The sequence below is a fragment of the Pipistrellus hanaki genome (assembly GCF_964339955.1).
Source record: "Pipistrellus hanaki genome assembly, chromosome: 13".
NCBI classification, from domain to species: domain Eukaryota; kingdom Metazoa; phylum Chordata; class Mammalia; order Chiroptera; family Vespertilionidae; genus Pipistrellus; species Pipistrellus hanaki.
The window spans coordinates 52787205-52807386 of record NC_140515.1 but is presented as its reverse complement, the minus strand read 5'-3'; the positions used below and the strand labels follow the sequence as shown (position 1 = coordinate 52807386).

Here is a 20182-nt window from a genome sequence, read left to right as displayed (position 1 = left end):
CCTCAGGTGCTGTTCTAAGTGTTTCTCCGTTGTATCTCTCCTTTTTAAAAAATATTATATATATATATATATATATATATATATATATATATATATATATATATATATATATTCTTACAGAGAGAAAGAGAGAGGGATAGTTAGAAACATCGATGAGAGAGAATCATCGATCAGTTGCCTCTTGCACACCCCCTACTGGGGATGTGCCCTGCAACCAAGGTACATGCTCTTGACCATAATTAAACCTGGGACCTTTCAGTCCGCAGGCTGAAGCTCTACCTACTGAGCCAAACCGGTTTCGGCTGTATCTCTTCTGATACTTGGGTGATCACCATATATAGTTCAAATTCAAATTTTACCAACTGTACCCAAATGGTTCTTCACAGCACTTCCCACGGATTTAGAATCCAATGTAGGGTTATATGCTGGTTAGTGGTCATGTCTCTTCAGTTTCCTTCAATCTGGAATAGTTCTTCAGCCTTCCCTTGACAAACATATTCTTAACATGTGACACATACAGAGCTAAGCTCCAGTTCTTCTATCCTACTGCAGGAGACTCTTGTCACCGTCAGCTACTGAATGGCAGGTAGGTGGCATCAGAACACAGTTTTGTAACCCTGTATGATCCTCTCACATACATCAAAGATATGTATTTTACATATAAGGAAACTAACAGAAGCATTTATAGTAAGTTGCCTAAAATTCCACAGCTAAAAAAACAAAACAAAACACAAAAAAGTAACAAAATAAAATTTGCCTTTATTAATTTTACTCTCCTTTGGATCCCTGCTACACTAGCCCAGTCATTTTACCCCAGAAACTGCAGTCACTCAAAACAAAATACTATTATTTTTGTCTGCAAAAAACATTGAAATCAGAAATTTATAACTGCACTTGAAAGTGTTCTTGAGAAATGGTTTTCTACATAAAACTTCAATACATTCCTACTAATACAAATTTAATGTGAAATATATCTTGTGTCCATAACCAAATTTCTAAATCTAAAAAGATACTCATACTCCAGTATATGCCATTTTTGTCTTTTGGAAGAGGAGTGCCGTCCTCACAAGATGTAGTCTGTGCCAGAGGAACGGGAGGAGTGCTGATAGAAGGAGGATGGTTTCTCCCCCTTCTCCTTGGCGATTGACCTTCCCAAGAAGAGGAAGATGTGGTTGCAACTTGTCTGAAATATTTCTGAAAGGTGTTTCTTGAACTTCTCACCCACGAAAGCATAAATAATAGGGTTCACACAGCAGTGAGTGAAGGAAATGATTTCTGTGACATGGGTGGCATAAATCAGCTGCTGGCTCGTGGCACATCCGTCCAAGATGTGCAGGTCGTGCAGGGAAGTGAGGAAGAGGACCACATTGAACGGGACCCAGAAGACTAAAGATGCAATCACCACGATGAGTACCAACTGGATGGCCTTGGTCTTGTTCTGGTTCTGGCAACCCTTCAGCTGGAGCAGGATGTTCGTGTAGCAAAATATCAGGACGGTGAATGGGATCAGCAGGCCCAAGATGTTTATTTCAAAGTGGGTGAAGAGCTTCCACTTTAAAGTCTGGTGATTGTAAGACAAATAACACTGGAGGATGCCATCGTCAGAGGTCACTTGGTAAAATACCAGCAATGGGCTGGTGGCCATGACGGCGATCAGCCATACTGCCAGGCTCAGGGCTGCCCCCATTCTGGCTGTCCTCACGTGCATGGCGTACACAGCATGGACAATTGCCAGGTACCTGTCCACGCTCATGAGGGTGATAAAGAACATGCTGCTGAAGAAGCCAACGTAATAAAAGCCAGAGACTACCTTGCACATGACCGTCCCAAAAGCCCACTGGGAGAGCTGATAGTGAGTCTGAAAGGGGAAGGAGAAGACGAAAAGCAGGTCAGACAGGGCCAGGTTCAGCAGGTATATGTCTGTGATGCTCTTCAGCTTCTTGCAGAGGACAAGGACCAGGATGACCACGCTGTTTCCCAGGAGACCGAATACAAACAGGAGGCAGTAAAAGATGGCAAGAAGCCACTTGCTTTCTCTCTGGATAACTTCCCCATCACACGGGCTCGAGAGGATATCAGGGTAGTAGTAGTCGCTTGTTGTCAGGTTGGGCTCGTGTGTATAATCCATCAAAGCAGGAGGGCCTGGTCACGGAGGTACCTAAGAGATAGTCAACTTTAAAAATATCTTCATTCGAAAGTACAGACTGAATGCGCCCCCCAACTCCCAACTCGTATATTGAAGTCTTAAAGCCCTGTTTCAGACTAAATGTTCTCGCTCCTCTCCCAAGATTTCAAAATGAATCATAGCTCAGTTTCACACATACCTGATTTAGATGCTATCTAGATGAAGCTTTTTTTTTTTTTTAAGAAAATGTATTTTTTTTTAATTAATTTTTTTACAGAGAGAGGAAGGGAGAGGTTATAGAGAGTTGGAAACATTGATCAGCTGCCTCTTGCATAACCTCAACTGGGGATGTGCCCGCAACCAAGGTACATGCCCTTGACTGCAATTGAACCTGGGACCCTTCAGTTCGCAGGCCAACGCTCTATCCACTGTGCAGAACCAGTTAGCGCTGTTGTTTTTGTTTTTTTTTAATTTAAAATTTTTGTGCAGTCGATGTATTATAGATAGTACACTTGATACCTATACAGTGGAACATCAGTTCTCAAACTTAATTTGTTCCGAAAGGCTGTTGGAGGAGCAGTGTGTTCAAAAACGGAATCATTTTTTCCTCATCAGAAAGAATGAAAATTGAATGAACTTGTTCCAGACCTCCAAATCATTCTGTGTTCACCTTTCTTATGTAAAGTATATGTTTACTGTACAGTTTAATCTTTTCTTAATTTATCAAAGCATCCCCTACTAGCCTTAAACAAATCACATCAGCACTCAAATCTTCACCTTTTCACACACCATTGCCTCTGAAATGCTGTCACTGGCTAACTTCTTTTCATTTATCCAAATCAACAACTTTCCTTCAATTGCCTGTGATCATTGTTTCATGAACACTTTCACACAGTTAGCAAAATCAGCACTCTTGATGGCCTCCTTAGGTTTTAAAATTGTGCTAATCGTCTATTCAGTGTTTATCAAACTTCTCTCATGCTGAGAATCACCTGGTGGAGTTGTTAAAATACAGATTTCTGAATCCCAACTAAGAAGTGCTAAACTAGAATTTTTGGGAACATATAGGTAAAATTGTATACTTAACTAGTATACTCTAAGCTTAGAGCACTAGTTGGTAAAATTGTGTATATATATATATATATATATATATATATATATATATATTTAAATATATTTTATTGATATTTCACAGAGAGGAGGAAGGGAAAGAGATAGAGAGCTAGAAACGCCAATGAGAGAGAAACATCAACCAGCCGCCTCCCGCACACCCCCCACTGGGGATGTGCCCGCAACCAACGCACACGCCCCTGACCGGAACCGAACCCGGGACCCCTCAGTCCGCAGACCGACGCTCTACCACCGAGCCAAACCGGCTTCGGCTAAAATTGTATACTTAATTAGTATACTCTAAGCTTAGAGCACTAGTTGGTAAAATTGTATACTTAACTAGTATACTCTAAGCTTAGAGCACTAGTTAAGTATACAATTTTACCTATATGTGCCCCAAAATTCTAGTTTAGCACTTCTTAGTTGCAATTCAGGAATCTGTAGTTTAACAACTCCACCAGGTGATTCTCATCATGAGAGAAGTTTGGGAAACACTGGTCTATTTCAACAGCAACCAAAGCAAATATATATTTAACAGCACAATTTTCTGAGATGTTAACAAGGTAAGATTTAATGGTAACCTGACTCACACTATATTCTCTCCTCCATGGCCTGAGAGCAGTTTTTTGTTTGTTTGTTTGTTTGTTTGTTTTTGTCATGCTGATGTATCAGCATGAAAGGGTTGTCAGGTTGAGAACTGAAATTTATTCCAATAACCAAGACATTTTCTCCATGAATAACTTGGTCAAGGACCCAGTTGTTCAAGATGGGAGATGGTCAAGAATTGGGTTGATTGTATAATTTTATTGAACAATGCAGCTCCAATAAATTCATTAGAAAAAAATGATAATTTTTCTCAAATTGATATATTCATTCGAGGTAATTTCAATACTATTTTTCAAGTCATTTGATTGCTGAGCACTCAGAAATCCCTATTCACTATGCCACCTTTCTCTAATTTGAAATTCCAAGCAAGATAGCCATTTTTAAAGATATTGATTTTACTTAAGTATTTACCCCAAATATATTTTACAAATGCAGTTCCCTCAACCAGAGCTATAGGCAGCCACTAAGACATGCAGGGTTTAAATAAAAAAAAATAATAATAATAATTTAAAAAAAAAAAGACATGCAGGGTTTGTGTAAGCTGGGACATTCAAAGATTTTTTTAAAAATTTACTTCTTGTGGCAAACCTTTGGAATATTAGCCTCCCCTTGGCCTCCTTCCCAAGAACATAAACATGTCCCTACCTGTTTATATCCTTGTTCTCCAAGGACGATTAACACATACCTTAATTCCAGCCTTTGATTCAGTTGCTAATTGCTTCTTTTCAGAGTCTGCGTGTGTGGTAATACCTGTGTGGTAGTGGTAAGAGGCTGAACTGGGCTGAGCATCGAGCATCCTGTGTTATTTTATTGAGAGGAAGGGAGAGGGACAGAGTTAGAAACATACATGAAAGAGAAACATCAGCTGCTTCCTGCACACCTCCTCCTGGGGATGAGCCCACAACCAAGGTACATGCCCATGACTGGAATTGAACCTGGTACAGTCCGCAGGCTGATGCTCTACCCACTGAGCCAAACCAGTTAATGCTGTGTGTTTTTTAATTTAAATTATTATTTTTTATTTTTTTAAATAATTCTTTATTGTTGAAAGTATTACAGATGCCCCCTTTTCCCCCATTGACCCCCTCCAACACCCCTCCCCCCGCCCACCCCAGGCCTTCACCACTCTATTGTCTGTGTCCATGGAATATAATATATATATGCATACAAGGTCTTTGGTTCATTACATCCCACCCACCCACCCTTCCCCCACCTCCCCTCCGTAGATTCCATGCTCTGTTCCATGATTCTATGTCTCTGGATCCACTCCATTCATCAGTTTATTTTGTTAATTAGATTCCACATATGAGTGAGATCATGTGATACTTGTCTTTCTCTGACTGGCTTATTTCACTTAGCATGATACTCTCCAAGTCCCTCCATGCTACCTCAAGGGTAAGAAATTCTCCTTTTTTACTGCTGCATAGCATTCATGGTATAAATGTACCACAGCTTCTTTATCCACTCATCTACTGATGGGCACTTGGGCTGTTTCCAGATCTTAGCTCTTGTAAATTGTGCTGCTATGAACATGGGTGCATACAGTAGATCCTCAGGTTATGTCCTATTTCTAGACATAACGCGATTTTTGCCATAAATTGTAGTATTTGTTTTAGATCTGGGAAATATGTTGTTGGTATTTTAATAGGGATGGCATTAAATCTGTAGATTACCTTGGGTAGTATGGACATTTTAATGATGTTGATTCTACCAATCCATGAATACAATATATTCTTCTACTTGTTTATATCTTCTCTTTTTTCAATGTCCTATAGTTTTTTTAGTACAAGGCTCTTACTTCCTTGGTTAAGTTTATTCCTAATTTTTAAAAATTATTATTATTATTCCTAATTTTTTATTGCAATGGTAAATGGGATTGTTTGTTTAGTTTCTCTTTCTGAGAATTTATTATTGGCGTATAACAAAGCCACCAAATTTGGGATGTTGATTTTGTGTCCTGCTACATTGTAAAATTCATTGAATCTAGTAGTTTTTTGGTGGAACCTTTAGGGTTTTCTATGTACAATATCATGTCATTTGTGAATAATGAAAGTTTTACTTTCTCCTTTCCAATTCTGATGCCCTTTATTTCCTCTTCTTGTATGATCTCTGTGGCTAGGACCTCTAGTCCTATGTTGAATAAGAATGGTAAAAGCGGCCAAAACTGGTTTGGCTCAGTGGATAGAGTGTCAGCCTGTAGACTGAAAGGTCCAGGGTTTGATTCTGGTCAAGGGCATGTACCTTGGTTGCGGGCACAGATGTTTCTCTCTTATCGATGTTTCTAACTCTCTATCTCTCTCCCTTCCTCTCTGTAAAAAATCAGTAATATATATATATATATATATATATATATATATATATATATATATATATATATATATATATTTAAAAGAATAATCTTTAAAAAAATTTTTTTAAAAGAGTGGTGAAAGTGGACATTACTGTCTTGTTCCTATTCTTAGGGGAAATGTTTTTAGTTTTTGCCCATTGAGTATCATGTTCACTGTAGGTTTGTCATATTATGTTGAGATATGCTCCCCCTATTCCCATTTTGCTGAGAGTTTTTATAAAAAATGGTTGTTGGATTTTGTTGAACGCTTTTTCTGCTTCTATTGGTATGCTCATGTGATTTTTATCTTTTGATTGTTAGTGATGTGTCATGTTTATTGATTTGAGAATATTGTACCAGCCTTGCATCCCTGAAATAAATCCCATTTGGTCATGATGTATAATCTTTTTAATATATTGCTGGATCCAATTTGCTAATATTTTGTTGAGGATTTTATCATCTATGTTCATCAGGGATATTGACTTGTAATAGTCTTTGTAGTGTCTTATCTTGTTTTGGTATTAGGATAATGGTGGCCTCATAAAAAGAGCTTAGAATTAGTTCTTCCTCTTGGATTTTTGGATAGTTTAAAGAGTATAGGTACTAATTCTTCTTTGAATATTTGGTATAATTCACCTGTTAATCCATCCATCCAGGATTTTTGTTAGCTAGTTTATTCCCATAATTTTCATTAGCTCTAAGTGGTCTGTTCAGTTTTGTTTCTTCTTGGTTCAATTTTGAAAGGCTCTATGTTTCTAGGAATTGATTCATTTTTCTAGATTGTCCAATTTGTTGGCATATAGTTATTTGTAGTATTTTCTTTTTGTATGTATGGTAATCCTCACCTGAGGATATTTTTCCATTGACTTTTATAGGAGTGGAAGGGAGAGGGATAGACACACAGAGAGAAACATCTCAGGACCCTTCAGCTCGCAGGCTAGAGCTATAATATTTTGTATTTCTGAGATGTCAGTTATTACTTCTCTCCTTCACTTCTTATTTTATTTATTTGGGTCTTCTCTCTTTTTTTCTTGGTGACTCTGGTTAAAAGGTAATTGATATTATTTATCTTTTTAAAGAACTCTTGATTTCATTGATCTTTTGCATTGCTTTTTAGATCTAGTTCATTTATTTCCACTCTGATCTTTATTATTTCCTTCCCTCTACTCACTTTAAGATTTGTTTGTTGTTCTGTTTCTAGTTCCTTTAGGTAAAGGGTTAGATTGAGACTTTTCTTGCTTCTTAAGGAAGGCCTCTATTGCTGAATTTTTTTTCTCTGAGGACTATTTTTGCAGTGTCCCATAAAATTTATGTTGTTGTGTTTTTATTTTCTCTCAAGGTAACTTTTGATTTCTTCCTTGACTTCATTGTTAACCCATTCATTATTTAATAATGTTTTGTAGCATCCATGTGTTTGTGTAATTTTCTGTTATTTTTGTAATTGATTTCTAGTTTTATATTGTTGTGGTCAAAGAAGATGCTTGATATTTCAATTTTCTTGAATTTATTGAAACTTGTTTTGTGACCTAACATGTGGTCTATTTTTATTTTCTGTGTAAGTATAGGCAGGAACATTGCCTGCATATAATCAAGGTATAACCACAATATTGTTTTGAAGGTTTGAAGGTGGAGAACTATGTGTGGTTGATAGCATAGTATTTGTATTTTTAGCTGCATTTTTCAGGAAACTCATGCCACATCGTGTGCAAGGATTGATTAGATCTCAGTCCTTTGATGGTCATTTATTCCCAGAATTTATCTTCTACTAGTGTGTGTGTGTGTGTGTGTGTGTGTGTGTGTGTGTTTCAAGGCAACAAACACTGAGGACTAGCATATTCCCATACTGTTCTAGTCTTTAGAAGGGTTGAAAGTATATGGTTCTTCCCTTAAGAAGTTTAGCAACCAAAGGCACTTTTCCTCAAAGAAGTCCCAGGAGGTAGTGTGTCTCTGAGAGAAAAAAATCATTATGAAAACTTTGTAGAAACCCAGAACAATCTTAAGATTAAAAAAGCAGACTAAAAACCCTAACTGGTTTGGCTTAATGGATAGAACATCGGTCTATGAAGTAAAGGGTACTGGGTTCGATTCTGGCAGGGGCATTAAACAACAGCAACAAAGTAGACTAAGGTGGCATGGATGCTTATGCTTATGTGTAATGGGCACATGTGATCACATGAATGAAATAGGCAGAAATTAGATTAATAGTCATAGATTAGATTATTCCTCATTATTTTTCAAGTTTTCTTTAATGATGACATGTCTTTTCTTTTTTAATATATTTTTATTGATTTCAGAGAGGAAAGGAGAGGGAGAGAGAGAAATAGAAATATCAATGATAAGAGAGATTTATTAATAGGCTGTTTCCTGTATGCCCCCCACTGGGGATTGAGTCCAAAATCCCCCACATGTGCTCTGACCAAGAATTGAACCAAGACCTTCTGGTTTATACGTAGATGCTCAACCACTGAATCACACCAGCTAAGGCAAGGCCACAGTTTATAGAAGAGACCTTGAACCAGCCACACTGGCATTTCACCTACAGAAATCCAATCCTCAGAACAACCAGGTAGGTATTTTAAATAACTTTTCTAAGATTTGTACACTCTTATGGGGAAGAATGGGTACAGTCCAGATGATAACATCCACTTGGACACCAAAGCCCCTTCTCTTACCTCTTATCAATTCTCATCAGAAATGGAGTGAGCTATCTAAAGCTACCCAAAGTCATCAGAGCAGACCAGAGTTTCTCATCTGGTCTACCAAAACCCTGGTTACTCAATGTAGATCTTGTTTAAAAATGGAATGTATTATTATTATTGTGGGACGAAGTGTTTTGAGATTTGTCCAATGACCCTCTGTATCTCCATTGCTTGATGCCATACCCAGTAGATGTGGCGGCTGAGCAATCTGAAATGTCACCGATGCCAGGAAAACTCACCACTCAGACCACACGAGGGGGAGAAACGGCTGGAGAAGAAACAGAAGAGGGTAACGCAAGGATGCTCTGTGGTTGCTGATAGACTTCTGTGAGTGCCCACCAACCTCCAGAGCTGATGTGGTGGGGAATGAATCTCTGCAGAACAGGAAGTCTTGCAAAAGAGCAATACATACCAACACACACTCTGTCCAAATCCAGAGTAGGGCTTTTCTGTTAGTTTCCCATTTCCTTTAAAGGCTAGAAGTCAGTTAACCCCTGGTAGCCCTACAGGGAATTTTGAACACAGCCCAGTAGAGAATTGGGGCAGGTGCACCAAGGAGCAGAGAAGCATGGAACAGGTGAGCTCAGGGCTACTTTGGGGCTGAACTCAGGATGGAGACACTCCACAGACGTCTGAGCCAGCCTCCTAGAGGCAGTGTCTTGGTCTGGAGATTGGGTCAGTAGAGGAGAAAGTGTAAGTACAACTTACATGTGATGAAGGATGTATGCTTGAGACTCAGATGACATACAATTATGATTTTGTAGAAAATGAGAAACCCCGTGAAGAGATTATTTTAGGGCACTGGTATGGGTTTAGTGCTATTTCTACAGGCAATAAAATCTCAGCATCTGCTCTCTTGGACCACTTCCGGCATCGACTGCTACAAGTGGGTGCCCCAGGAAGCAGACTCCGGAATGAAGATTAGGGTGCAGGGAGTTTTTGAGGGGTGCTCTTGGGAACAGCATCTGTGGGAGAAAGAGTTAGGAGACAAGAATTGGGGAGATGCATGAACAACAAAAAGACATCAAATACATACCTACCAACAAGTGAATCTAAAAATCAAATGAATAAAAAATCTGAAGAACAGAATGGACTGGTGAATATAATAGAATCAGGGACATAGAAAGGGACTGGACTGACAGTTCTCAGGGGGAAAGGGGTCTAAAGGATGCGGGAAGAGATTGGACAAAAATCTTACACCTATGGATAAAGACATGGTGGGGGTGGGGTGAGGAATCTTCACCTGGGTCAGACTCTCCCCTGCGGGACCAAAGCTCCATCCAGAAGACACTGGGAGGAATGGCTGAGAGGTGACCTTCACGTCTCATAATAAACTCGCAAGAGTAAGGCCCAGAGCACACCTAATGGGTGGGCTGGGATGGAGCAGTTTCCTCTGGCCTCAGTGAGCCTGCATTCTAAGGAAACTGAGCTCAGATATCATCCATTTGAAGAGTCAAATACAGAAACTCCCCCTTAACTGTGCCCTTTGAAACGTAGGTTTCCGTTCTGACTGAGCTGACTTGTGGGCAGGAGCGCAAGGTGGGAAGGCCCCACATAGGGGGGAGGCAGGGCAGGGAGATGGATGAGGAGCAAGCCTCTGGGAAGGCATCCGTGAGAACTCAAGCAGCACTGAACACAGGACCGAGGTCTTGGGGAGCGGGAAGGACACTGATGCTGGGAAGACTCGAATCCCCACTCCCATTCTGCCAGCTTATTCTCAGAGTCCTTGAACGGACCCTCAACTCTCCTAACCCGCTCCTCGTCTGCACCCACTCAGCAGCCACCTAGTGGCATTCCGTTCCTGAGAATGAGCCTCAAGCAGGCTTCCCACATTTCTAGGAGATTCTAGTCAATAGCTCTGGTTAAGTCAACCTCTCAGCCTCCACGACAATCATTTCACCCTCCATCCTTGTTTTCACTGGATGGCCTTACTTTTTATTGAACTGAGAGAAACCCTCCCTACCCCCCCCCAAAAAAAAAAAAAATTAATCAATCAAAGCAGCTTTTTCAAATACTACAATACTATCCCTTACTCACTTCACTCTGTATCAGGAGACTCTAGGCTCAGCCCTCGGACCTCTTCTCCTCTCGGTTGACGCCACGAGGTGCTGCCACCCATTGCTGTGGCTTCAGTACCATGTACAGGCCTGTGGAGCCCTCATCTACTTCCCTAGTCTAGCCCATATTTCTTTCTTACACTGGATTCGTACCTGCAGCTACCTACTCGACAGTACCGTTCTAGGCATCTAAACGTAATGTATTCCAAATAAAAATGGAGATCACCGCCCTAACTGGTTTGGCTCATGTGCCTTTGTTGAGGGCATATCCCCTGTAGGGGGTGTGCAGGAGGCAGCTGATTGATGTTTCTAACTCTGTCCCTCTTCCCTCCTATCTGTAAAAAAAAAAAAAAAAAAAAAAAAAATCAATAAAATATATATATTTTTAAAAATGAAGACCACCAGTTCATTCCCAGTTGGGGTCCGGGTTACAGGCTTGATCCCCTGTGTGGGGCATGCAGGAGGCAGCCAATCAATGATTCTCTCTCATCAATGATGTTTCTCTCTCTCTTCCTCTCTGAAATCAATAAAAATACATTAAAAAAAAAAAAAAAAAAAAGCTGAGAACAGCCAATACTGGTTTGGCTTAGTCTCATGGCATTTTTAAAAAAAGTCCCAATTTTTGGAAAAAAATTGGAAAATCGAGACTTTTTTAAAACGCCGGGGGCCCCGGGCCGCGGGCCAAATTGTTAAAAATCAAGACTTCTGGTCACTTTAGCCAAAGAGCCACATGTGGCTCATGAGCCGCAGTTTGCCGACCACTGTCCTAGACGAAATGGACTTAGGAAACAAGTTATAGAGGTAAAGAAAGGGCTTGGAGCTTGGGCGTGAGGAAGCTAATGGTAACCTGCCTGGGGATGGGTAAGAAATGGAGGGAGAAGAGAAAGGGAAAGGGACCGAGGGTCCTCCAGCCTAAGAATGGGGATTTTAGGGGTGGTCCCAAGAGAAGACCTCAATAGAATATTCAGCAATTTTCCAGGTGTGTCCTTTCAGGGTTGTGGTTTCCATTGATGGATTGGCCAGCACCAGGGCAGGAGATCATTATTCAATGCAGCTGGTCTTGATGACAAGCATAGAGGGGAAAATTTGCTGCTTTCCTGGACTTGGGACTGAAATACAACTGAGGCCTAGATGTTATCTCTAGGGAGGGAAGTTGGGGGGGACAGGGACCCTGAGGGCAACTTTTGGATTGGATAAAGGACAACAATTACATGGGGAAGTAAGCAAATTGAATAAGAATGGATATGCAGCTGAAACTGGTTTGGCTCAGTGGTTAGAGCATTGGCCTGTGGACTGAAAGGTCCCAGGTTCAATTCCGGTCAAGGGCATGTACATTGGTTGCGGGCACATCCCTGACTGGGGTGTGCAGGAGGCAGCTGGTCGATGTTTCTCTCATCATCGATGTTTCTAGCTCTCTATCCCTCTCCCTTCCTCTCTGTGGAAAATCAATAAAAAAAATTATAATGGATATGCAAAAGTTTAAATGGGTATTACAGGCATGGGGAAATAGGCAAAAGGAATAAGAATGGGTCAAATGGTTACAGATTATAGGCAATGGGGATTGGGATTCCCAAGGGGGGCACTTCTGGGACTCTATTGTTTTGGCAACAAGTTTGTTCATCTGCCCATGATACAAGAGGAGGAGACCATTAGCTTAAATCTTGCTTTCAATTTTTCTGTATTCCACTATGAAATTCTTTTTTAAAAAAGCTTATTTTTTTTTATTGATAGGGTAGACATTTTCTGATGTGAGATTGGTTGCCTCCTGAATGGGCCCTGACCAGGGCTAGGAATTGAGCCTGCAACGAAGGTATGTGCCCTTGCCTGGAATTGTACCCGAGACCCTTTTGTCCAGGACTGAGGCTCTATCCACTGAACCAAACCAGGTAGGGCTCCACTATGAAAATTTTAATGCCCCTGCCCATGCCTGCAGATTGGCAAAACCAGCTTTTGATGACGCAATTGCAGAGCTAGATATGCTGAGTGAAGAAAGCCGTAAGGACTCTAAATTTATGCAGTGGTTACCTGATAATCTGACGCTACAGACTTCTGTCATGCAGAGTGAAGAGCAGCATAAAGACGTGCTGTGTGCAGGATGTGGAAGATGAAGATAAGACACTCTGATCACGACACTCCTTTCCATCTCCGCTCTCTTGGAAATTCCCCCATGGTCACTGAGAACCACCAAATCTGACTTATACATTTGGTCTCAGGATTTAGGTTCCTGCCCTATTGGTTTTTAAATTTTTTAAAATTATTTTTTTAATTATTTTTTTAAATATATTTTATTGATTTTGTACAGAGAGGAAGGGAGAGAGATAGAGAGTTAGAAACATCGATAAGAGAGAGTCATCGACCAGCTGCCTCTTGCACACCCCCCACTGGGGATATGCCCGCAACCAAGGCACATGCCCTTGACCGGAATCGAACCCGGATCCCTTCAGTCCCCAAGCCGATGCTCTATCCATTGAGCCAAACCGGTTTCGGCTTAAATTATTTTTTTAATGTAATAAATATTCTTTGTTTTTTCTCCTTCCATCTCTTCCCCAACTCCTTCGCTCACTCAACCTCTTTTGTTCAGTATGTGTAACTTGGAGCTAATTTGTACCACTGGGTGTCTGGCTGGAGCCAGAGATACAGAATCTGTATTGTTCTTACTGTAACACAACACAGAATTGAAGTTAAACATTCAATAAAATAAACTTAAATTAAAAATGCCCCCCAAAAGTACTTGAAATGATGGTTGACCCCACTAAAACTACAATGTGATACCACTACATGCCCTTTGCCCATTTTTCTATTCAGTTGCCTTTTTCTTATTGACATAAAGGAGCTCTTTATATCATGGTCATTATCGCATTGTATGTGCTATTTATATGGCCATAAGATGAAAGCTGATTTTCAAATTCTATTCATCAAATTTCAAAAATCTCAGCAAGTGAATTTTGTTTCATCAATGTAGGCCAAGATATGTGAGGTCTCCACTAACATAAGTCCCAGTGGGGTGCACAGACCACCTTTACTTGATCACTCCACTTGAATCCTTGAGAAGGCAAGTAACTGAATTCAGATCTGAACTACAGTCTATCTAATACCAACCTCATGAATATTATTTTAATGTGTTATATTACTTTCAATACCACATATGCTGACTGCATATACAGATGTTTGCATAGGATCAACATTGTTCTTATAAATAATACTGACCATAGCTAATTTATTGGCCAATCCAAGTAAATACTACATACATTATCACATACATACATTGTCCCATTTAATCCTCACCAGAACTCTAAGAAATGGGGACATTATAATTATCACCATTTTGTGAATGAGGAAACAGAAGATTAAATCAGATAAATAACTTGTCCAAGGTCACAGAGCTAATAAGTGGCAAGATTTGCTGCCTGAGCACCAAAACTCTATGGAAATGTTAGGTTTCAGGAAATACTAGGGAACTTGCTACAGATATAAGAACTCTTAATGAACAAAAATCAGCTCAAGGTCGCATACCCGGGAGGAGCTGAAATTGCAATTAAGTCTTGGTTTGCTGTGATGAGGACAAGGGACTCCACCTTGAGCCTGTTGTTTCTTTTCGGCCAGAACTCTCATTCTAACCAACTGTTTTATAACTAAGTCTTATCTCAACACTCTAACCAAAACACTATGCCCACTACTTGGTGTGCCCTGGGCATTTTCTCCAGCCCTGATAACTGCCAGGAGGTGCGCAATTCAATGATGGGATAATTATAAAGCCCTTCACATGCGCAAGAGAGGTACAGAAATGTCTCATGTCAGCAGGCTCATTGAAAACCTCAAAATAATTCTATTTCCAGATAACATCAGAGCAGAAATAAAAATAGCTATGAAACACATAAAGGTTAATTTATGCACTTTTCTTCGGGGAAGAAGAGGTGGTAGGTAGGGGATTTTAAACTTAGAAGTAATTTTTATTTTTATTCCAGTAATATATGCAAAAAATTGAACAGTGGTAAATATATATATATATATATATATATATATATATATATATATATATATATATAGAGAGAGAGAGAGAGAGAGAGAGAGAGAGAGAGAGAGAGGATATGCTAATTGGTCCTATTGGTGTCACAGTCACAATTGCTAAGGAGGAGGCTGTCTGCCTGTGGCGGGCGTTGCTCCTGGAGACCGGATGGAAGCAGGGAGGTGCCTGGAGGAGGCAGGACCGTCTGAGGCGACTCAAGGGACTGAGAGCGGGGCTTGAAGCAACCAGAAAAGACCAGAGGAGTGGTGGGGTGTGGGAGCTGGGCCATGCGTGCTGGAGCTCTGCATGGAGAGGTTTGAGTGTCAAGGCAGAATGGCGGGTGGGTGGGCAGGTCTCACGATTTTGCATGCTGGGCTCCTAGTTTATAATAAAATATAGCTGTTTCTTATCCCCAAAGATCAGACTTGGACTGGATGATGAAGTTCCTCTGAGATGGAAACCAAACACAGTGGCCACCCTTGGTGAGGTGGAAGGCACAAGGTGTGGGAACCAACCAGGCCTGGCTTCTAGTCCTGCTTGGGTACTTACCAGGGCAAGTGGCTTCCCCTCCCAAGATGGTGTTATGCTCCATACTGTATGTGTGACTGCGGGCCCTCTGGGGCTATGATGGGGAATGATGATAAAGTAACTAAGTGCCTAGCTCAGGGAGGGAGGGTGCTGAACAAATAGCCACTTCTCCTCTACTTGTGCAGGCAGTCGGAATTTGCTGGGAATTGATGGTGGTGGCATTGGTGGTGGATGGATACAGTTCCCACCCTCATGATGTTTCAGTGTGGGCACCTCTGGCATGTGACTGGAACCTGTGCAAGTGGGTCAGTCTCTCTCAGAACCGTGGCTTCAATATGATATCGTCTAGAGCTGCCCTGTCCAATACAGTCACCCTGGCCGCATGTGGCTATATTTGAAGTATGGCTCGTCTCAATAGCAATGTGATGTAAGTGCAAAATTCTCACCAGATTTAAAACCCATTAGTATGAAAAAGGAAATGTAATATCTCAATGATTTTTTGTTAATTTAATGTTGAGATGATAATAAGTTGGAAGCATTGGGTTTAATAAAATTGGGACACCCTTTTTGACTACTCAGTTCCAAAGCCTAGTGAAGGGTCTGATTTAAATGTTACATTTAAGCTTTTTTTTTTTTTTTTTTTTTAAATATGTTTTTATTGATTTTTAAAGAGAGGAAGGGAGAGGGTTAGATAGAAACATCAATGAGAAAAAAACATCGATGGGGTGTCTCATGGACTCCTCTTACTGGGGATCAAGCCTGCAACCACAGGCATGTGCCTGCCTGGGAACCAAAACAGCGAAGCTCACAGGTCAATAGGCTGAAGTTCAAATGAGCTCCTGACTATGGAATGTCTGGCACAGGGCCAAGACCTTGCTGCCTGCCTGTCTCTGTCCAAGTCTGGACCAGAAGTTCCTGTGACAACCACACAGGGGCGCCCCAAAGCTTCTATTGAAGAATCGGTTCCTCTAACCAACAACCACAGTCCTTCCAGTTTGTCTTGCCTGCAGGAGACAGTGATCAATGATTTTCTCTCATCACTGATGTTTCTATCTCTCCCTCTCCCTTCCTCTCTGAAATCAATAAAAGTATATTTTTTAAAAACCACACCCACTAATGAGCCCACACAGGTGAGCTTTAGAATATGACAAATGTTGCCTAACTCACAGGCTAAATGCTTCCTATGAAAAGATGTCTCTGTTCAGGAATTATGGCCATGTCACTCAATATAGAACCAACAAATGTGGGCTTGTTTGTGGAGCCCTGACATACACTTAAACTACAGGATATATTCTGGCTTCAAGGAAATATATACCCTTTCAGCTTCCTTTGCAAGCAGGTTCAATTGACTTGATTGTTGATTTACAAAATCTGAATCATTAAACACTTAAAAGGGGGATTTTAAGCAAATGTTCCATTTGAGCTTTTCAAAATATGGAAAGCTATGCCTCCTTGTGCCCAGTTCAGATTTAAGAATATTCCCAATTTGTCTGAAGTGAAAGTTCCAACTGAAATAACCTGAGGTCTGTTTACCACATGGAATGTCGGAAACTTTGAAGTAAGCCTGGCATCAGTATGTGGCTCTTTCAAAGCTGAAATATCCCAGCTGGTTCCATCATCAGCACTGCTCCCCAGATGCTAAGCTTCTTGCAAATTTGTCACCGGAGGACCAATCACTTTATCAACTAAGTCTGCAGGACAGTGAACAGTCAGATGTCTTTAGCCTCATACGGAGCCAGATCATTACCTTCAGGTATGGTAGAAATGTGGCTGTGATTCCCTCAGCACCAATTCTTTCAGCAGCTTTTATTTGATTACTGGTTAGTATTCACGTTAGTATTCTACAGCCACAATTTCATATTGTCTAAGTTTTCAATGACAAAAGCAGCCAAACCTATGAATTTCTGATATTCTGCATGCTAAGAAATTTAGATGGTCCAATATTTCTTTCACAGCCTTTGCACCTTAAATGTATTTTTGAAACAAGGGTCAGACATGTCATGTGAAATTATTGGCTCTGAAGGATTAAAAAGTGTGCCTGAGGGGTCTAAAATCTTGGCTCAAGTTCATTTAACTGAGGAAGTTGATCAGGAGCTAATTTGGCTGCCCTGGACCCTCAGTTACAGACTCTGTTGTGTGGTCTAATGATAGTCTTACATTAACCAGTGTCCACTTCAGCCCCCACAGCACAATAAGGACCCATGACATTATCTGGTGTTAGTTTTTTGGGGTCAAGTGAGCCTGGAGCTCTTATGCAAACTAGTGTAAGGCTGCCACTGGACTCGTCCCTCCATCTTTGTACTTCATTATGAACCCCTTTTTAAATTATTGTATAAATGACAGTGTTTGAAATAAAGAAGATCCTCTTGGAAATTAGTTGAGGCGCTCTATCACTTCTATTGTCACAAGTGCCACACATAAAGTTATCCGGGCACTGGCTGAACTTCTTTTCATTCTTTTTAAAAAACGTATCTTTAGCCAAAACCAGTTTGGCTCAGTGGATAGAGCGTCGGTCTGCGGACTAAAAGGTCCCAGGTTCGATTCCGGTCAAGGGCATGTACCTTGGTTACGGGCACATCCCCAGTAAGGGGTGTGCAAGAGGCAACTGGTCGATGTTTCTCTCTCATTGACGTTTCTAGCTCTCTATCCCTCTCTCTTCCTCTCTGTGAAAAATCAATAAAATATATTTTTAAAAATGTATCTTTATTGTTGAAAGTATTACAATGTCCCCCTTTGTCCCCATTGACCCTCTCCACACCCACCTGCGTCCCACCCAGGCCTTCACCACATTATTACTGACAACTTAGTTTCCATAGTTGGTCAATGACCAGGACCTATGAGTTGTGATATTACGGCTTCTGGGCATTGAGCATTATCATCAGAAAAAGCTGCTTTAAAGGACATTGTTTATGAGAGACAATTTTTTTTTTTTTTTTTAACTAGAGGCCCAGTGCATGAAATTCAACCCAGCCTGGATCCTCTCCAATCTGGGACCCCTCGGGGGATGTCTGACTGCCAAGGATCAGGCTGAAACTGGCAATTGGAAATTCCTCTCACAATCCAGGACCGCTGGCTTCTAAATGCTCACCTGCCTGCCTGCTCACTCCTAACTGCTCCCCCTGCCAGCCTGATCACCCCTACCCCCCCCCCCCCTGCTGGCCTGGTCACCCCAATTGCCCCCCTCTGCCAGTCTGGTTGCCCTTAACTGCCCCCTCACCAGCCTGGTTGCCCCTTAGTGCTCTCCTTGTTAGCTTGGTTGCCCCCAACTGCCCCCCCCCAGCCTGCTCGCCCACAACTGCCCCCCCCATCGGCCTAGTAGCCCCCAACTGCCCAACCCCCGCAGACCTTTTGCCTTTAATACTGTGGCGATTCTTGGCATTGACTCCACGAGATGTTGAAAGGTGATGTGAGGAATCTGACACCATGCCTGATGAATAGCACTGTCCAGTGCTGTGAGATTTGATGGTTGTGGAACCAGCTGCCTGATGGTTCTTTAAACTTCATCCCACAAATGCTCATTGGATTGAGATCTGGTGATTGTGGGGGCCACCTAAGCAAGGTAAAGTCTCCCTCATGTTCTTGAAACAACTCTTACACAATACGAGCACCATGACATGGCACACTGTCTTGTTGGAAGAAGCCATCTCCATTGGGATATGCCATCAACATGACAGGATGAAGTTGATCAGCAACAATACTTAGGAATGTTGTGCTATTCAGACATTGTTCCAACTAATTAAGGAGCCCAAATCATGCCAGGAAAACATGCCCCAAACTATAACAATTGCCCCCAACCAGCTTGAAGGGTTGTACTCATGCATGTGGGGTTCATGTTTTCATACTGTTTCCTTGAAATTCTCACTCTGCCATCTGCATGATGCAACTGAAAACGTGATTCATCAGATCACATGATTTTTTCCCCAATGCTTGACTGTTCAATCCTTGTGTTCCTGTGCAAATTGGAGATGTTTTATCTTGGTAACTGCAGACAGCAAAGGTGTTCAAACAGGCCTTTGGCTTCCATATCCCATATGATGCAGTGTATGGCTAATTTGCCTACAAACGTCAGGTGGTCATAATAATCTGGCCACTCAGTGTATATTTTCAAATTAGTGTTTTGAGTTTCTTTGGATACATACTAAGAAGTGGAATCACTGGCTCATAAGGCAGTTCCCTTTTTAATTTTTTGAGGAAACTACACACAGTTTTCTATAGTAGGTGTCTTTTTGCTCCTTGTCCTCATCAAAACTTGTTGTTGGTTGAGTTATTGATAACAGCCATTCTGACAGGTATGAGGTGGTATGCCATTGTGGTTTAGATTTGCATTTTTCTGATAATTAGTGATGTTGAGCAATTTTTGATGTATCTATTGGTCATCTGTATGTCTCCTTGGAGAATTAATCTGTTCAGGTCTTCTGCCCACTTTATAATTGAGTTGTTTGTTTTTCTGGTATTAAGTTGTTTGAGTTCTTTATAAATTTTGGACATTAAACCTTTATCAGATGTATCATTGGCAAATATCTTCTTCCTTTCAATAGGTTGTCTTTTTGTCTTATTGATGGTTCCCTTTGCTGTGTAAAGCTTTTTAGTTGATGTAGTCTCATTTGTTTATTTTTCTTTTGTTTCCCTTGCCTGAGGAAATATATCAGAAAAATATTGCTAAGAGAAATGTCTGACATAGTACTGCATATGTTTTCTTCTAGAAGTTTTATTGTTTCAAGT

The 20182-nt window shown here is 40.9% G+C and overlaps 1 protein-coding gene across 1 annotated transcript; it reads right to left on the bottom strand.

The window, feature by feature from the left end:
- Positions 1-740: 740 nt before the first annotated feature.
- CCR8 (C-C motif chemokine receptor 8) lies at positions 741-4638 on the bottom strand. Its single transcript, XM_084902840.1, has 2 exons — positions 4527-4638; positions 741-2158 (listed from the first exon to the last, which is right to left on the bottom strand). The coding sequence occupies exon 2, from the start codon at positions 2126-2128 to the stop codon at positions 1064-1066; it is 1065 nt and encodes a 354-aa protein (XP_084758966.1). The 5' UTR covers positions 2129-2158; positions 4527-4638; the 3' UTR covers positions 741-1063.
- Between the last annotated feature and the right edge of the window lie 15544 nt (positions 4639-20182).

What these genes read in the sequence shown, in the direction of transcription:
- CCR8 (XM_084902840.1), bottom strand. Translation starts at nt 2,128, where the DNA reads ATGGATTATACACACGAGCCCAACCTGACAACAAGCGACTACTACTAC.